Source organism: Morus notabilis, unplaced genomic scaffold, assembly GCF_000414095.1.
Source record: "Morus notabilis unplaced genomic scaffold, ASM41409v2 Scaffold45, whole genome shotgun sequence".
Classification (NCBI taxonomy): Eukaryota; Viridiplantae; Streptophyta; class Magnoliopsida; order Rosales; family Moraceae; genus Morus; species Morus notabilis.
Window position 1 is genome coordinate 1,339,411 of NW_010366164.1, and position 19,795 is coordinate 1,359,205.

A 19,795-nucleotide genomic window follows, 5' to 3' on the forward strand; every position below is an offset into this window, starting at 1 on the left:
TGATTAAATTAAAACTAAAGTTAAAAATTTAAACAATATATTTTGAGCGTTTAATAAAAATAATTTTAATCTTTTACATCTAATTAAATCTTTTATGCACATTATGAATAAAAAATATATTTTTTGAAATTAAGGAAACCCCAATTTTTCTCCTAAAATAGTTAAACTCTTAATTTCAAAAAAAAAAAATTCACTCATATATGAGAATAAATTTAATGTAAAAAAATATTAATTATTCTTATTAAATACTCATAAAATATATCATCTAAATTTTTAAATTCATCTTAATAATAAGTTTGATATGAAACACTCCTATTCAAAGATAAAAATTTTTAAAATTTTAAATGTATTTGATGGGACCCCACGAGAATTAAAAGTACATAATCTCATGTGAAGAGTTGGAAAAACAACATTGAAACGATCATCTCTTTTTGACCACTCGATTTTCGTCTGGTGGCTCTACCGGTAGAGCCAGAAAGGTTGCCTTACCATAAAGGTTAAACACACTTAAAACTCATCATTTAAACGTATCCTACTGCCATTTACAAGTGTGAAAGCAAGTAAATTGAACTCTTACAATGATTACAAGCAAAAGCCGAGGTAAACATAGATAGAAGAACAGAAGAGAGAGAGGGGAAAAAAATGGAAACCTATCTAATTACACATGACAAAGCTTGAAATCTAACATTTGAAGTGAAATCATACAAGCACAATAATGCAAACACACTTTCGAAAGGCAAAGGCAAATTCATCTTTTCCCGGAGAGGCTGATTGAACTGACTTTCATAGGGGTTGCAACCACAAGCGGAGCTTCAGGGGAATCGCTGACGGCAAACTTGTCGTGCATGAAACGACTCTCTACGATGGACTCGTCCTTCAACACAATCTTGTAACAGTAACAGCTCTTAAGGCCTTGCTGATTTCGATAACATCCATGCGCGCTGTTCCTGACCTGCTGGAAATCCCATATCACGCTGAACTTGCCCACTGTTGCAACCAGGTGGCGCTCTTGTTTACCATTTTCAGTAACCTGTAACCCATAAAGTTAAAACTAAATTAATTTTATTCTATAGAGCACACAGCTTTGCAGAGACAGAGACAGTCTTACAAAATTATTAGCAAGGAACAAATGAAATAAGGGAACTCTAGTACTCCACCTTAGTTAAAGAAATTATTCTCAATGTAAGCCACAATGGTTGACAAACAAGAAATACGATTTGTAGTTGTGGCTTCTAATCAGGTGCATGTATTCTAACATTTCAAAGTCATAACAGAATAGCAGAATGCTGAAATTTAAGCTAGCAATCAGCATATATCAAGTTCTAGTGCTAGTTTCCTGTGACATTCGGACATGACTCCCAAACTAGTAGTCATACGCACAAGCACACATGCCCACATTTTAATCTACAGCCAACTGGGAAGAAATAAAGGAGCAGAAAAAATAATAAATAAACAAAATCATGTTCCACCAAATAAAAAGTAAAAAATAAATGAGAGAGAGAGTGTTTTAGGTTAAATCAGGATTATCCGACAAGTTTGATAGTAGTGTCTTCAAAAATATGAAGAGACCAAAACATCTTGTTGATATAGTCAGTTGTATCCCTGACTTGCAGCTTCGATAGGGCCCCCCATTGAGCTGTTCAAGCCTTTATAAGGAACATAACCCAAGGCCTTCAAGTCCTTCGAAAAATATATAAAATTTGCCTACATGTTCTTTTAGGCGTAGGAGAAGCTAACACATCCCTTAGTGGGACCAAGGAGCAATCCCATTCAAGACCAGTACATTTGGGTTCCTAAATAAACTTATTTCAGTCTGAAGAATCCAGTTGGAGATGACTTCTGGGGGAAAGAAAAACCTATGCAACTAAAGTAAATGAATAAGTGGAAAAAATGCAAAAGGTTCATAAACCAGAAGCAGATTTGACGAAAGGAACGACGGTTCTGAACTATTAGACTGTAACACTGATAGTACCGAGAATTTTATGATAGTACACGTATGTATATAGTTTTTTAAATGAGGCTAGGCAGTTGCTATGACAAAATACCAACTAATAATCAATCACTCAAAAGACAAGGTATTGCCATAAAAAAAAAAATTTTAAAAAAAATTGCACTTCTGAGTGCAGAATCCTTTTCTCCAGAAGAATAACGACTGCATTCCTACAATATAGTAATGGAAGCTACAATAATCCGCAAAATATGGAAGATCACATGCTTACCAAATGAATCTCATTTCCTAATTGGAAATAACAGAACAAGCATCACAAGCCAGCGAATGAATTAACCAAGCTTTAAAAACTAACAATTAATAATAATTGGACACTTAACAATAGAAGGATAGAAAGCTTACCCATGAGAAATGGCCACCATGAAATTTGTTGTCTGTGCCAGCCAAATGAGAATCCAGAGGAGTCAGCTTCAACAATCTCGGAGCTGGTATTCTGTTCCCCATCCGACCGCTAAATCCAGTCTTTGTCCTCCCTTCCTTGTCAGTAAACAGAGTGCAAATAAGGATCAAATAGGTACCAGTAGTGCCCAAAACCCACTTCCCATCATAAGTTACATCCACATGGGTAATCGGCGAACCAAGCCCCGGAAAAGCAGTCTTCGCCTGCCTCATCGACGACTTGGAATACAACCTTATCTTCCCATCAACAGACCCCACTACAATAGACCCATCTCCGGTGGTGGCAAAGCACTGAAAATTCGTCCCCCGTGAAAACTGATGCCCCTGGCTCCAATGCAGCACCGGGGAATTTGCAGATGCGATGTTCTGAACGATCCCTCTCCGGTCACGCATATCCCACTGACAAAGCCTGTTATCATCCAACCCCAAGAAAGTCGACTCCGAAGGATCCAATTGCGAACCTTTCGTGTCATTGGTGATATCCCTCATTGTGATCTCCGTTCCATCCTTCTCAAACTTCCATTCCGTGACAATCTTCCCCGTCTCGATATCGAGCTGCTGAAGCCCCGTGGAGTGAGGCTTCCCTTCCTTGAATGGACTCATGAGCATCATATTAGTCTCTGCCCTCATAAGCATGGCTTTGCTCGGAGCTGAATTCCCCAAACCCGAAGCGCCTCGCGAATTCCCGCCGTCGAATTTCACGCAAACGCCCTTCCCGTGAATTCCATGGCTGAAATTCCTATAAACCTGAACGCCATTGTCACTCACTAAGAAACTATTATCCAAAGCGCCGAGTGTCAGGCTCTGCACGCCTCCGTTCGCGGCCTCCTCGAACTCCTCCAACAGGTCCTGTCTCGACCGAGTCGCCGCCGGCTCAGGACTCTTGGTCAGCTCATCGTCGGCGTCCTCCCACATCGAATCGTCAGCCGATTCCGGCTTAACCCACCCTATAAACTCCTTCCCGTAAACCTTCACCTTGTTCTCCTCCGTCGCCGGAATTCCGTACACATTCTCAAACAAACGGTCCTGAAATTCGGTCACGAATCTCCGGTACTGCTCGTCGGTGTAGAATTTCAACGCCCAGACGCCTCGGCACACGAAATCCACGCGCCGTTGGCCGCCGAACAGCTTCAATTGCATGTCGGTCGAAACCCTACAATTAACCTTCGACCCGACCTTCAGAACCCACCAGGACTTTCCCCTGCCGTCCGATTCATCCTCATCTTCGTCGGCGTCGGAGGTCTTGAGGAATTCGTACGATGTGAGCTTTTCCGAGACGATCCACTTCGCCTTGGGCGTGTTCCCGCCGATGTGAAGGTAGAGCTTCACAGCGTTCTTCGAATCAGAAGGAGAAGGAGAACCATACTTGAGCTTTAGAGATTTGAGCTTGGCGTCGACGTCGTCAATGGACGTCGGGATTTTGGATTTGGGGGTGGAAGAGGAATGGGGCTTCTGTTGGAATTGCTCTGAAACGCCGTCGTATTGCTGATCTTCTTCTTCCTGATCTTCTTCTTCTTCCTGATCTTCTTCTTCTTCGTATTCGTCGGAGTCTGATATGTGATCCTCGCGGCTCTCTGAGGTTCCCATGATTAAGGAAGAAGAAGATTGTAGAAATGAGTGATTATTTGATTGACTGATTGATTTAGAGCCAAAATGATTTGAAAATTCCAAGGTCGTGATGCTACGAGGATCAGATCAGAGGAGTTCGTTACCGCTTTTATACGGAACCTACGGACCGGTCACACCGGCTACCTCCGGTTTTTCATTTTTTATTTAAAACTAGGCTTTACTTTTGTAATATTCCCATTTTTTAATGGAAATGTGTAATATATCCATTTCCATCGTGAAATTGAGTTTTTTTTCCTTTTTTTTATAGCTTGGAACAGAAATAGAGAAATAAGTTATTAATTATTGCATATATAAACAAAATGCAATCTATAATATGGTAACACTTTATAAAGTTTCTTATACTCGTATTTCGATTGAGTTTGCTATTTATTCTGTATTAAGCCACCGGCAATCACCGGTTAGCGTTGATTTAACGCTATATTTACTTCGAAGAGAAGAAATGAGTGTCATACCCATTTAAGGCCTTTTTGTTTTTTTTTAATTCTATAATTTTGCCCTCGCATATGTCGTCTTTCTACTCATTATATTGTCTTTATACGCGTAGAGGGTCAGATAACATTAGTTTTCCGTGTACACAACGTGTTTATATACAAATTCGTTTTTCTTATTTTTGATCAAATAAATAGAAATGGAAGAATTTCTTATTATTTTCTGCCAAATAAAAAAAAAAGAATACTAAAACCTGACAAGTGATTCTACAGTTGAAATCCCAGAGAAGGTAGAAAAAGAAGAGATGACAAAAGTTTCTCAAATAAAGCTTGGAGTGCACTAGGAAGAACAAGTTTTCCATCAGCCAATTTAAGTGCAAAATAAACTGTAAACATACAAGGATAACTTCTCAAGCAAATTTTTATATGAGAAATGAAAAAAAACATACTTTTCAAGCAAAATCAGTAAAACTTTCTCATACAACAATTCAACTAAAACTAAACAAATCACATTTAGATACTGGCTGGTATCAATATACGTGTTTCTGGGAATTTGGACAAGTTCTTTCCCTCAACATTTCGCTTTGCCTCTTGAAAGATTAACATGTTGCTGGGCATTGGAAAAACTAAGAAGAACTAAATGATAAACTTGGTGCTCACTCTTTCTCATAAAGCATCACGGGAAGCAATCCGGCACGTAATAGCATCTGTAAGCGAGGATATCCCTAGCTCCTGGCTAGATATCTTGTAGTGCTGGAAAATTATTGTTTAAAAAGGACGTTACTAACTAAAAAGGATGATTTTTAGGATATGGAAGTTTTTGATAGCAAAGTGTCCAATACTGACACAAACCTTTTGAATTTGGGCTTGGTCCGCTCTAGCTCCTAGTTCTTCCAAGTCAATCTCTTTCCCATTGATTAGTTTCTCTACAGCTTTCATCTAGTATTGTTACCAAGTATAAGAATAACTAATGTCTCAAATCACCTGAAGCAAATAAGCAATTGAAGGCTTTGATCAAATAAACGAAGATACAATAATCTCACCTCATCAAGAGAAGCACTGAAACGGGCCGCAAGCACATAAGTTGAGCTTTCGGAGATCCCGCATCTTTTCAAGGACTCTGTAATCTGTCATTAAACGTCAAACATTATCTAATGGAATTTGTAAAAGAATTCAATAGTAAACGAGGATAGTTGATTAGCCAAAAGCTTTACATGCTTAGATCCGGAATAATTATAAACAAGCTCAGAATGAAGAGTTCGGGTTGTCAACGACTCCCTCAACTTGGACACGAGGGTTTTATGTGCAGCTGCTAGAACAGGGAAAACATCTGGAATCTGTTTCAAGTAGTTTTGACTTTTAAAAGTAGAGTTGTAGAACTCTAATAAAATGCAGAGTACGAAAGAGAATAACAGAATTGAACGGAAGAAAGTTTCTATGGATTGGAAAGTACAAGAGAAGCATTGAGAAAAGCAACTTCTGGTTCCAAAGTTCTGGCTTGCATAGACTCAAGGAGTTCCCTGCAAGACAATAAATTTGTACATCAATTATTAGGTCCCTCAATTCCCGCATAATTTTCCCGATACATGTTTTCAAGCAATATGTTCATTTTCAAATGACAGAGTATGCAGGATTAATTCTTTTTTTTTTTTTTTTTTAAAGAGTTAAAGAAGAATTGTAAGATCAAACAACCTTTTACAGTTTATGAGAGACTTGTCTGCATTTAAGTATATGCGTGTATAACTTACCCTTCTTTACAAAAACCCCAATAAACATCAAATATCAATAATGCCCAAAATTCTTGGTAGAACTTCATAGAGAAAGAACTTAAAAATTAGTTCTATTATCCTTTTTGAACTATGATGCAGCTGATCTATATGATAAGAATAGTTGGATTTTGAATTACGAACAAATTAGAGTTATAATTTATTTAGTTTCCTGATTTTAGAAGATTGATAGATATAAATCTTATTCAAATATAGCTCAATATGTAATTCATAGTGCTCCTCACTAGTGAATATAGACATATAGCTGAAACCACATTAAGTTTCTTCCTTTTATTTTCTCATTTAATCCTTAATACTATTATCTATGTCACAAAATCCATTAGCTCCTAATTCAGAGCAAAACCGGAAGGAAAAAAAAAATGTCTTCCTCCAAATCTCAAATAGCTCCTTTGATTTAGATATTCCAAACATGCATTTGATAATAAACAGCAAAAACCAAAAAAGAAAACAACCAGAGAGCTTAGCTAAACACGTTAATATTTTATTTAGTTCTTGATTTTCCAAGATTACAAATTAGAAAGGGAAACAAACGGGGAGAGAAGTATACTTTGAGTTTGTCACGTCGGAGTAAAGGGAAAGAGCGAGAGTGTCTCCATTGACCTCGAAAATCTTCATCATCTGCTTCTCCAAGTCCTCAGCTTCAACAATGCACCAAAATCGTTTTTAATTGGGGGCTTCTTACGATAAAGTTTTTTACATAGCAAATCTAAATGCCCTCCATAAAAGTTGGTTTTAACAAAATGCATCTCATCTTGCTCTCTCTTTTGTCTTTTTATCTTTATTCAACATGCTGATGTGGCAAGTAGAATTACTAGTTTACCCTAGTTTCTAATCAATTTTTAATCAATTAGTCAAAAAATTTTAAGTAATTTACACCCGTGGTCCCTCAACTCTTAAGAGTTAAGTCGGTGACACTTTGGTCCCTTATCTTTTAATTTTGACAAAAAAACCCCTTGAAATCTTAAATTATTGGCAATTAAAGAAAGGCCCGTTTGGAAAGTGTACTCAAATCATGATTTGAGTTTATTGGTGGGAACTTTGTAAGAGAGGAAATTTTGAAATTTAAACTTTTTGTGGGATAAAAAATACTATAGCAGAATCATGATTTAATTTGAGTATAACTTCCAAATAATCCCTAAAGGTTTCCCGTCTAAATCCGTTAAAAACCTCACTGAAACAGGCACCTGCCCATCACGTGAGGCCATCTAACAGGGTATATGATAAACCTCTAATTAGACAAGTCTATGTGAGGAAGGGGGCAGGTAAGTGATTAGAGGAATGTTAGTGTATAGATTCATGAGTGTATAGGCTTACGTGGCTGTTGTGTGGGTGAGTATGTGCTTACGTGTGTATTACTACGTACTTACGTGTTATTGTGAGGGTGAGCACAGCGGATGGTGATTAGTGTCGTTTAAGGGCAGGAATAAATAGAGAGACTGGGGGAAAGAGGTCGCAGGCAAACATTGTGATAATCGGGAAAGTCTCGGCCATTCCGCTGAGCAGGGAATAGCTTTTCTGGTTCAAAGAACTATTCTGTAAATTCTGGTGGTGAATTCAATAAAGATTCATTCTTTCTTCTTCTTGATTCAATTATTGTGAATTAGTGCTTGAGACTTACCAATTTGGTATCAGAGCAACATTCTGGGAGATTTATGGCGGCAAGAAAGGCAGAAGAGAGGTTCGAAACCGTGCAGAAAGAGATCAAGGAGGTTAGGGTTACGATGGAGAAGGGAATTGGAGAGATGGAGAAGGGAATCGGTAAGGTTAGAACCGAGCTTACTCAAAATCTTACCGATCTGCGTCGGTTAATCGAAGAGCAGATGAAGATGTTCACGGCGCCGGCGAAAACTTCTGAGAAAGAAGGAGCTTCGACGTCCATAGCGGAACCAGAGCAAGGAGCGGCTCCGACGGTGGATGCGGGATCGCGATTGGCTGAAATTGCTGGACCGCGCGCGTGAATCGAGGAACGGACGGGAGATCCTAGGGTTTTCCAGAACGCACCATTACCGGCAGAAACCTTTGGGTTGCGTGCTCGGGGAGGAGAACGACCGGCGGAACTGAGGAATTTCAAGAATTCCGGTCGCGATGGAGGAGAAGAAAAGCGTAAGGGCCAACGTGAGGGAATGAACGGGGGGCCAAGGGAAGGTACGCTGGGTCAACGTGGAGAGTGGCGTGGGGTTTTTGGGGAACCGGAAAATCCGAGATTCTGTGAACAAAGGTGTGGCGTGGTAGGAAACGGATATAGAGGGGGGCGACATAGAGAGAATGGGGAAAACAGGGGGGCTCTGGGTGAGCTGCCAGAGAATGAAGATTGGACTTCATTCCGTCGTAGGCAAGTTGAATGCCCTGTGTTCAGTGGTGATGATCCTGATGGATGGGTGTTCCGAATGGAACAATACTTTTCCATCAACCGTTGCTCAGAGAGAGAGAGGCTGATCACTGCTGGTATTGCATTAGAAGGAGACGCCTTGTCTTGGTTTCAATGGCAAGAATGGCCGCCGTCCGTTTCACGGCTGGACGGAGTTCAAGTTGTCCCTCTTGCAGCGTTTCCGATCATCGCAGGCAGGGAACCTCTGCGAGAAGTTTTTGGCGATTCGACAAGAAGGTACAGTGGCGGAGTATCGCCGACAATTTGAAGTTTCTGCCGCCCCACTCTTAGACGTTCCGGAGGAAATTTTGGAGGGCATTTTCGTTAATGGATTAAAGGCAGAAGTTCGGGCGGAGTTAAGGCTCTTAAAACCGGAGGGATTAGGCGAAATAATGGAGATCGCCCAGAGAATTGAGGAGAAGAACGAGTTGCTACATCGGGAGGTTGCAGGAACAAGAGTTCCAAGGCCACAATTTTTGGGAGTACCGCGGGCTGGATTTTCTAACTTGCCGGCTAGAACAGTCCCAGGAGTTGAAAGACCACAGCAAGCTACGGCCATGGGGGATAGAGCAGCAAGCCAAAAACGGGAATTTCCGTTTCGAAGGTTGTCAGATTCGGAGTTACAGGAAAAGAGAGACAAAGGGCTGTGTTATAGGTGTGATGAAAAAAAAATTTTTGGCCACCGTTGCAAGAAGAAGGAACTCCGGATTATGTTGGTTAGTGATTAGGATTCCATGGAATGCTTTGAGGAAGATGTGGACGTGACTAAGGCGGTTTGGGAGGAGGGGCAGCCTGAGCTCATTGAACTTTCCTTGAACTCTGTTGTAGGCCTTTCAACCCCCAAAACTATGAAGATTCGTGGATCGATTGCTCAACAAGAGGTAATTGTCTTAATCGATTCTGGAGCAACGCACAATTTTATTTCCTTAAGCTTAGTGAAACATTTATCCATTCCAATTTATCCCACTGCCGGGTTTGGAGTGCAAGTTGGCACAGGGGACTCGGTTAAAGGGCAGGGGCTTTGTCGGGAAGTGTCGTTGAGCTTGCCCCAACTAACTGTAATAGAGAATTTCTTGCCATTGGAATTAGGGGGGGTGGATGTTATCTTAGGCATGTAGTGGTTGGAAACATTGGGGGGAATGCATGTGAATTGGAAATCTCAATTGATGAAGTTTCGGGTTAGGGGGGAATTGGTGACCTTATGAGGGGACATGACTCTTTCCACTTTTATGGTTTCCCTTAAGGCAATGTTTCGGACCATTAAACATGAGGGACAAGGAATATATTTGGAGTTACAGGCATTAGGCGTAGAAAAGGACCCCGCCCAGCCATGTCCTGCCCCGATCAGTGCATTGTTGCAGCGACATCCAAGGGACCCGACCAGCCATGTCCTGCCCCGATCAGTGCATTGTTGCAGCGACATCCAAGGGTTTTGAATATGCCGGATGGTCTTCCTCCTCAACGTAGGCATGACCACCGCATTGAGCTTCATCCGGGCACGATTCCTATTAGTGTTAGACCTTACAAGTATCCCCATTTCCAAAAAAGTGAGATTGAAAAGTTGGTCCGAGAGATGCTCGCGGCCGGAATCATACAACCAAGCAACAGCCCGTTTTCTAGTCCGGTGCTTCTAGTTAAGAAAAAAGATGGTAGTTGGCGCTTTTGCGTCGTCGCGCTCTCAACAAAGCTACAGTTCCGGATAAATTTCCTATACCGGTGATTGAAGAGTTATTGGATGAATTGTTTGGAGCCACTATCTTTACCAAACTAGACTTGAAATCGGGCTATCATCAAATTCGGATGCGGGTGGAAGACGTTCCTAAGACGGCCTTTCGCACCCATGAGGGCCATTATGAATTTTTGGTTATGCCTTTTGGGCTAACTAATGCTCCAGCCACCTTCCAATCTTTGATGAATGAGGTACTAAAATCTTTTTTGCGAAAATTTGTTTTTGTCTTTTTTGATGATATTTTGATCTATAGTAAGACCTTGGAGGAACATGTGGGTCATTTGGAAGTGGTTTTGAAGGCCTTGGAGGATAACCAATTATATGTCAACAAAAAAAAGTGCACGTTTGGCCAAAGTCGATTGGAGTATTTGGGCCATATCGTGTCTTGTGAGGGTGTTTCGGCCAACTCCAACAAGATTCAAGCCATGTTGGATTGGCCCACACCAAGCTCCATAAAGGAGCTGCGTGGATTTCTGGGTTTGACCGGTTATTACTAGCGCTTTGTGACGGGGTATGGCCATCTTTCGTGGCCATTGACCCAACAATTAAAGAAGGATAGTTTTAACTGGTCCGTAGAGGCTGAGGCTGCTTTCCACCGATTGAAACAGGCCATGACCACAGTGCCAGTCCTAGCATTACCGGATTTTTCACAACCATTTATGGTAGAATCCAATGCTTCAGGCTTTGGGATCAGCGCGGTTTTAATGCAAAATCAACGGCCTATAGCCTACTTTAGCCAAGTTTTGTCCTCTCGCGCGAGGGCCAAATCGGTTTATGAGCGTGAGTTGATGGCTGTGGTATTGGCTATTCAGAAATGGAGACATTATCTTCTTGGGCGACATTTCATCATCCGCACGGATCAACGAAGTTTAAAATTCTTGTTGGAACAACGTTTAGTGGGAGAAGAGCACCAGAAATGGCTGTGTAAATTGTTTGGGTTATGACTTTGAAATCCAATACAAGCCCGGAACGGAGAACCGCGTCGCGGATGCGTTGTCTAGGAGGTCTTCGGGGTTGGAATTGATGCTCCTTACCACTTCAGCGTTATATGATGGGGCCGATATTCGGGCGCAACTTCTAGCGGATCCAAAGTTGGCAGGCATTCGGAAAGTATTGCTGGAAAATCCGCAGGGGGTGAAGGGTTTTTCTTTATGCAATGACATGTTGTTGTGCAGGGGTCGGGTGGTTTTGACTAGGTTATCTCCTCTTATACCGGTCCTTCTGAATGAATTCCATGGTGGCAAGGTGGGTGGACACTCGGGAGTCTTAAAGACATTCAAACGATTGTCATCCGAGTTCTTTTGGTATGGCATGAAAAAGGATGTCGTCTCGTTTGTGGCGGCCTGTCAAGTATGTCAAAAAAACAAGGTTTCTACTTTGGCGCCGGCAGGTCTATTGCAACCATTAATTACCATTGCCAAACTTGGTTTGGGATGAGATTTCGATGGATTTTGTGGAGGGTTTGCCTAAGTCGGGGGGAAATGATTCGATTTTAATGGTGGTTGACTGGTTGAGTAAGTATGCACATTTTTTGGGTCTTCGCCACCCTTTTTCTGCAAAATCGGTGGCTACCTTGTTCATTAAAGAGGTGGTGCGACTTCATGGATTTCCGCGAACTATGGTGTCCGATCGCGACAAGGTCTTCCTGAGCCAATTTTGGAAGGAGCTCTTTCGGTTGCAGGGCACCGCTTTACATCATAGTACCGCTTACCATCCACAAACGGATGGGCAAACGGAAGTGGTGAATCGGTGCTTAGAAGCTTATTTGCGCTGCTTTGTGTCGGGGAAACCTACTCAGTGGTTTTCTCATCTAGCGTGGGCTGAATTTTGGTATAACACAAGCTTCCATGTGTCTGCGGGTATGACTCCTTTCAGGGCATTGTATGGACGTGACCCTCCAAAATTGCTGCGTTTTGAGTTTGGTTCCACCGCGAACTCTTTGTTGGAGGAGCAGTTACAAACTCGGGATGCTATCTTAGAGGAACTACAGGGCCACTTGCTTCAGGCGCAGCATTCAATGAAGAGGAGCGCGGATATCAAGCGTCGTGATGTCTCATTCGATGTGGGGGATTTGGTGTTCCTGAAACTTTGTCCATATCGCCATCGTTCCTTGGCTAGGTTTCTAAATGAGAAGCTATCTCCCCGGTTTTATGGTCCCTACAGGGTCGTGAAGCGGGTGGGGGCAGTGGCGTATAGGCTGCAATTGCCTTCGGAGGCTAAGATTCATCCAGTGTTCCATGTGTCGCAGCTTAAGCTTGCCATTGGCCAGCCTATTCAGGCTCAGGATGTTCCGCCAGTGTTGGCTGCTGATTTGGAGCTACGTGTGGAGCCGGAGAGGTTGCTAGCTACTTGTTTCTCTAAGGTGACGGGACAGCTGTAAGTCTTGCTTCAATGGCGTCATTTACCGGACTTTGAGTTGACTTGGGAGCTTTTCGACGTCATTCAACAACAATTCCCTGAATTTCACCTTGAGGACAAGGTGACTTTTTTGGGGGGCAGAGTAATTGATAAACCTCTAATTGGACAAGTCTATGTGAGGAAGGGGGCGGGTAAGTGATTAGAGGAATGTTAGTGTATAGATTCATGAGTGTATAGGCTTACGTGGCTGTTGTGTGGGTGAGGATGTGCTTACGGGTGTATTACTACGTACTTACGTGTTATTGTGAGGGTGAGCACAGCGGATGGTGATTAGTGTCGTTTAAGGGCAGGAATAAATAGAGAGACTGGGGGAAAGAGGTCGCAGGCAAACATTGTGATAATCGGGAAAGTCTCGGCCATTCCGCTGAGCAGGGAATAGTTTTTCTGGTTCAAAGAACCATTCTGTAAATTCTGGTGGTGAATTCAATAAAGATTCATTCTTTCTTCTTCTTGATTCAATTCTTGTGAATTAGTGCTTGAGACTTACCAGTATATTACTCAAATACACCCCAACTAAACCCTCCTCTCAAATTACCCTAACAAATCGCATAAAAATTAGGGTTGTTTCTCTTTGAATTGTGTTATTGCAATTAGGGGTGCACGGCGGGCGGTACAGGCGGTATTTGAGTGGTTTGAGCGGTTTTTGTATATGGCGGTTTGTGAAAAATGCAATCCATAGCTGCTAAAAAATTTAGGCAGTTTGAGCATTTTTTGGCGGGCGGCTTGGGCAGTATGTTGGACAGTTTGAACTTCATACATAGACTTTTAAGTAGACTATAACAAAATTTTCAAAGTACTTAACATAAACAATAAAAGTTAGACGTGATCATCCATAAAATAGTCATTGATAAACATAATTCAAACTAAACATATCAATACAACATTGGTGTTCAAAAGCATTACCAAATCACCATAATTCAAAAAGTACAATCCCATACATAATCCAACATCCAAAAAGTCCAATAATGAAACATCCAAATTATAAAATCAAATGTCCAAAATATCAGAGGTAAAAATATGCATGCCAAGAAATACAAATAAAAAATATGATCACGGCCATTCTCTTCAATTAATAAAACAGGGGACCAAAAAAATGATCACGGTGCTCTAACTTCGATAGCTAGCCTACTTGACTAACAAGCGCCAATATTTTTCTGTTGACCAAGTAAAAGAGGATATATACGATGAAATATCTGTTGGGTTCCGCCCCATTTGTGGGCTGGAACAAATAGTGGGCTTTAAGCCCAAATGCCAACAATAAAAAAATGAATGAAAAGTATGCTGCTCACGTGAGCAGCAAACCAGAAAAAATAAAAAAGAAAAGAAGAAAGAGAATCGGGAGATCAGTGGGCAGCCATGAAAACCAGGAAGAAAAGGAGAGAGAGAAAGAAAAAAGGGGTAGGATTTTGGTACTTGTGCAAGACAATTAAGTGGCGAAACGTTGTCGGTTTCAGCTCAAATTTGACATGGAGAATCCTTGTGGCGAGCTCTTCCAATTTACCGGACTTGATTTCTCATTTAGCCTCTCTTTAGTACTCTCTTGAGTACTCCTAATTTGGTGAGACCTAACCTTTTCTTTGGTGTTATTGTTATTATCCATCTTTGATGATGATGTCTATATTGTTGGTGAACCAAGAATAGTGTTTCTTGATGATATTATTGTTGTGAGCCTTTAGTTTGATTCTATAGAGAAACTTTGTAATTCCATTGTTAATATAGTGGAAGAAATTTAAGTGGCCTAAGGGTCCCGTGGTTTTTACTCTCAATTTGAAAGGTTTTCCACGCTAAAAATCGGTATTTCATTTGTGGTTGATTATTTTGATTAATTGGTGCATTGGTTGTTTGGCTTTGTTGGCATTTTGTTTGAAATCCTATTTTAGCACACAAAGAGGGAAAGTTTTATTTCGCAATTGTTAATATTAGTTTTCCTAACAAATTGGTATCAGAGCCTTTGGTTGGCTAAAGGCTAATTCTTGTGTGTTGAAATGGAATAACAAAATTCGTATGGGATGATAAAATTAACCTCATCGAATTATTCCATTTGGAAGCGTAAAATGAAAGATTTGCTTATGGGCCTGTTATGGGCAAGTCAAAGTTAGAAAAGACAAGTGATGATAATTGGAAAACATTACACATGAAAGTTGCTGCTACGATTAGGCAATAGGTTGATATAAATGTTTTTAATCACATTTATGAAGAAATGGAAGCCGATGCACTTTGGAAGAAATTAGAGGCTATATATGAGAAAAATACCTCCAGAAATAAAGTCTCGATCATTAGAAGACTTGTGAATTTGAAGTACAAAGATGGAAAAAGTATGACTGAGCATACTAGTGATTTTCAAGGCTTGGTGAACCAATTGGCCGCAATGAAAATGCCTCTTGAAGATGACTTGCAGGCATTGTTACTTCTTAGCTCCTTGCTTGACAGTCGGGAAACGTTAGTGGTATCACTAAGCACTTCAGTGCCTGGACGAAAGCTAATCATGAAGATGGTTAAAGAAAGTTTGTTGAGTGAAGAAGCCAGAAGAGAGAAAAAGGGTGAATATTCTTCTGAGGTACTTGTTTCTGAAAAACAAAAAAGGCGTGGAAGAAGTAAAAGTAGGCATCCTCAGGGTCATGGCGAAAAGGATATATTCAGGGAAAAATCTAAACACAGGAAAAATGTCAAGTGTTATCACTGAAACAAGATGGGCCACATGAAAAAAGAATGCAGAATTTGAAAAAGAGAACAAGATTAAAGAAATAAAGATGAGAAAGAGACTAATACAGTAGCCGCCGAAGGTGATGTTACCATCATTTATGATGACAGTTGTGTTAATCTTGTGTACCAGGAAAGTGATTGGGTGATTGATTCTGGCGCATCGTTTCTTGTTACTCCTCATGGTGATTTCTTCACTTCTTACTCTACCGGTGATTTTGGCAATGTCAAAATGGGAAACAATAGTGCCTCTAAAATTGTGGGCATTGGAGGTATTTGCTTGGAAACTAATCTTAGAAGCAAGTTGGTACTCAAGGATGTGAGGCATGTTCCGGATATTCGCCTAAACTTGATCTCCACAGGCAGATTTGATGATGAGGGTTTTACTAGTTATTTTGGTGAAAGCAAGTGGAAGCTCACCAAAGGTTCTCTAGTGGTTGTAAGAGGAAAGAAAATGAATACACTCTATATCATGCAAGCTAAGCTTCACAAATGAGAGATAAATGTTGTTCAGAATGGTGCAAGCATGGATCTATGGCACAAGCGGCTTGGCCACGTCAGTGAGAAAGGACTACAACTTCTTGCTAGAAAGCAATTCATGCCTAATTTGCAAGGTATGCCTCTTAAAACTTGTGTTAATTGTTTAGCTGGAAAAACACAGAGAGTTGCATTTCATTCACAACCTCCATCTAGAAGATCAAATATTCTTGATTTGATTCATACTGATGCATGTTCTATGCAAGCAAAAACTCTTGGAGGTGCATTCTACTTTGTGACTTTCATCGATGACCATTCAAGAAAGGTTTGGGCTACTGCTTTAAAAACTAGAGACCAGGTGCTTGATGTCTTTAAAGAATTTCATGCCAAGATTGAAAGAGAAACAGGAAAACAGTTGAAATCAGTTCGCGTTGATAATGATGGTGAGTACAGGGGACCGTTTGGGAATTACTGCAAACTCCATGGAATCAGGCTTGAGAAGACTCCAGCTAAGACAACCTCAGTTTAATGGTGTAGCGGAGAGAATGAACAGAACAATTGAAGAAAGAATCAGGTGCATGCTTTCTCACGCAAAGCTTCCTAAGTCCTTTTTAGGGGAGGCCATGAGAACCGCAGTTGATTTGATTAATCTTTCTCCAGCAGCTGCCTTGGATGGTGAGGTTCCAAATAGAGTTTGGACTAGGAAAGATGTCTCTTATGATTACTTGAGAGTTTTTTGCTGCAAGGCATTCGTTTATATTCTTAAAGATGAGAGATCAAAGCTTGATGATAAGGCGAAACCTTGTATTTTTTTAGGCTATGGCCACGAGGAGTTTGGGTACAGATTATGGGATCCGGTTAACAAGAAAATTGTCAGAAGTAGAGATGTTGTCTTCCTTGAAGACCAAGTGATTGATGATGGTAACAAGGGTGAAAAGTCTTGTTCTTCTGCTGAAATTCCTGTCAATTTGGATCCAATTTCTCCACCTGTAGAGAATACTGATCAAGGGGGAGATGTCCAAGAAGATTGTGGTGATGCTATTAATGATGAAGCCCCTCCAGTTGATGATGTAGAGCTAATTGAACAAGTTGAACAAGCACCGCCAACACCACCAATTGAGTCTCAGGTTAGAAGATCTATAAGAGAGCACCGTCCACCTAGTCGATACACTATTAATGAGTATGTGATGCTCACTAATGGGGGAGAGCCAGAAACTTACCAAGAAGCTGTTTCATATGAGAAGAAACAAAAGTGGTTTAAAGCCATGCAAGAAGAGATGAAATCCTTGTGTGAGAACCACACCTATGGCTTAGTAAAGTTACCTAAAGGCAAGAAAACGCTCAAGAACAAGTGGGTTTACAGGTTGAAAACTGGGAACAATAGCTCACAAGTAAGGTACAAGGCGAGGTTGGTTGTGAAGGAGTTCGGTCAGAAGAAAGGTGTCGACTTTGAAGAAATATTTTCTCATGTTGTGAAGATGTCATCTATCAGAGTTGTTCTTGGTCTAGTTGCCCGCTTGAATTTAGAGGTAGAGCAACTTGATGTGAAAACTGTGTTCCTTCACAGTGACTTAGAAGAAGTAATTTTTTATGTAGCAACCATAAGGATTCAAAGTTAAAGGAAAAGAGCATCTTGTGTGCAAGCTGAGAAAGAACTTGTATAGGCATAAACAAGCACCAAGACAGTGGTACAAAAAGTTTGACTCTTTCATGATAAGAAGTTTGACTCTTGTATAGGCATAAACAAACAGATACTTGGTATGAAGATCTCCCGTGATAGGAAGAATAAGAAGTTATGGTTATCTTAAAAAAACTACATTAATATGAGTAAGGCCAAGGCTGTTTGTTCTCCACTTGCAGGTCACTTCAAGTTTACAGTTAAGCAATGTCCTACAAGTGAGAAAGAAAAAGAAGAAATGAGCAAAGTGCCATATGCGTCTGCAGTTGGCAGTTTGATGTATGTCATGGTCTGTGCAAGGCCAGATACTGCTCATGCAGTTGGAGTTGTTAGCCGATTTCTCTCTAATCCTGGAAAATAACACTGAACAGCAGTAAAATTGATATTGAGATATCTGAGAGATACTTCTAGGGTGTTTTTATGCTTTGACAGTGTTGAGCCTATTTTAGATTGGTACACAGATTCAGACATGGCAGGTGACATTGATTCCAGGAAGTCTATTTCGGAATTCCTGATGACTTTTGTAGGGGGAGCAGTCTCTTGACAGTCCAAGCTACAAAAGTGTGCCGCTCTATCCACCATAGAAGCTGAGTACATAGCAATTACTGAATGTTGCAAGGAAGCTTTGTGGATGAGGAAGTTTCTTGAAGAACTGGGCATCCAACAAGAGAAGTGTATTGTCTACAGCGACAGTCAGAGTGCCATCTCTCCAAGAATTCAACATTTCATTCGAGATCTAAGCATATTGATGTCAGATATCACTGGATTCGTGATGTACTTGAAGGGAAGCAGTTACACTTAGAGAAGATCCACACCAGTGAGAATGGATCAGATATGTTGACGAAGACTTTGCCTAAGGAGAAACTTGAAGCTTGTAGGCAGAGAGCAGGCTTAGTTGAGCCCACCAAATGATGCGGAGGGGGTGTTGAAATTTGAGCCGAAACCGACAACGTTTCGCCACCCAATCGTCTTGCACAAGCACTAAAACCCTACCCCTTTTCTCTTTCTCTCTCTCATTTTCTTTCCTTCTCTTTCTCTGGTGTTCACGGCTACCCACAACTCTCCCGATTCTCCTTCTTCTTTTCTTTTCTATTTTTTCTGGTTTGCTGCCCATGTGAGCAGCATATCTTTCATTCATTTTTGTTGTTGTTGGCATTTAGACTTAAAATCCACTATTTGTTCCAGTCCAGCCCACAAAAGGGGCGGAACCCAACAATATCTAATATGATAACATCAGGACAAGAGGTAGAAAAGAATATAAATTGCTTTTTTACTTATTCCCATTAAAAGCAACTAAATGGTGTCTTTTTTACTTATTCCCATTAAAAGCATAAACAAGTGGCAAATCAATAAGAACAAAACTACATCATTTGGAGGTTCTCGTGAGTAAACGCCAGGCGGATAAAACAGGGGACAGAAAAAAAAAAAAATCTCTTACAAGGCTTAGCAATAAATCAACAGCAAACAAAACACACATGAAGGAAAAAAAAAAAACACTAATCACTATAATCAGAAATAAATAGTCATCACTCATCAAAACTCTTTTCTCAAAAAAAAAAAAAAAAAAAAAAAAAAAAAAAAAAAAAAAAAATAGAACAAGTCTAGTAAAATGTTGATTACCCATACCTGCTCAAGCGAGTAAAAAATGTCTGGGCTTTGGAGGGTATCGTGACTCCAGGCGGATAACGAAGGATCGAGCTTGAAAATCGAGACGAATCTGTCGGGGCTATGCGAGGAATCTGAACTGACGGCGGAATTGAAGAATTCGGAGGCTGTTTTGGCCGAGCTGAAGATCAGTTTGTTGGACAAGGAGGCGCAGTTGCAGAGTAAAATGAGATGCTAAAGATGGAGATCAAGAGGAAGGAGAATGAGGCAAGTAGAGTTCATGAGGAAGCCGTTGAGGCGGCAAGGGCTGCTGAGAGAGGCTTTGATGAAGCTTGGATACGCAACAGAGGAGAAGAGGGCCGCTAGTGGTTAGGGTAAGAGAGAGTTTGGAATAGGAGATAAATTAATGGCATAATTTATTGTGAATAGAAATTAATAGCACAAAACACATTTAAAAATTTAGAATCCCCAAAATGCCCTGCAACTGTCCATCAAGGCCAATCCACCAAGCTGTCGCCATGGCAGCAAGGGTGAGCTCCTTCGGCACCAACGCGATCTCCATTGCCCAG

General features: G+C 40.8%; 2 protein-coding genes across 3 annotated transcripts; both read right to left on the reverse strand.

The window, feature by feature from the left end:
- Nucleotides 1–561: 561 nt before the first annotated feature.
- On the reverse strand, nucleotides 562–4,081 carry LOC21410148 (protein CYPRO4). The gene is made up of 2 exons (XM_010109641.2): nucleotides 2,351–4,081; nucleotides 562–1,030 (listed from the first exon to the last, which is right to left on the reverse strand). Exons 1-2 carry the CDS (start codon nucleotides 3,992–3,994, stop codon nucleotides 749–751), a joined length of 1,926 nt encoding a protein of 641 aa, XP_010107943.1. The 5' UTR covers nucleotides 3,995–4,081; the 3' UTR covers nucleotides 562–748.
- Nucleotides 4,082–4,951: 870 nt separating this feature from the next.
- LOC21410149 (EKC/KEOPS complex subunit Tprkb) lies at nucleotides 4,952–19,781 on the reverse strand. 2 transcript variants are annotated; one of them, XM_010109642.2, is made up of 7 exons: nucleotides 19,248–19,779; nucleotides 6,799–6,889; nucleotides 5,918–5,984; nucleotides 5,679–5,801; nucleotides 5,508–5,591; nucleotides 5,317–5,403; nucleotides 4,952–5,217 (listed from the first exon to the last, which is right to left on the reverse strand). In XM_010109642.2, the coding sequence occupies exons 2-7, from the start codon at nucleotides 6,867–6,869 to the stop codon at nucleotides 5,131–5,133; spliced, it is 519 nt and encodes a 172-aa protein (XP_010107944.2). In that variant the 5' UTR covers nucleotides 6,870–6,889; nucleotides 19,248–19,779; the 3' UTR covers nucleotides 4,952–5,130. The 2 variants fall into 2 exon arrangements, with proteins under 2 accessions (XP_010107944.2, XP_024028961.1); XM_024173193.1 differs by lacking the exon at nucleotides 6,799–6,889 and having other exon boundaries at nucleotides 19,248–19,781.
- Nucleotides 19,782–19,795: the final 14 nt, after the last annotated feature.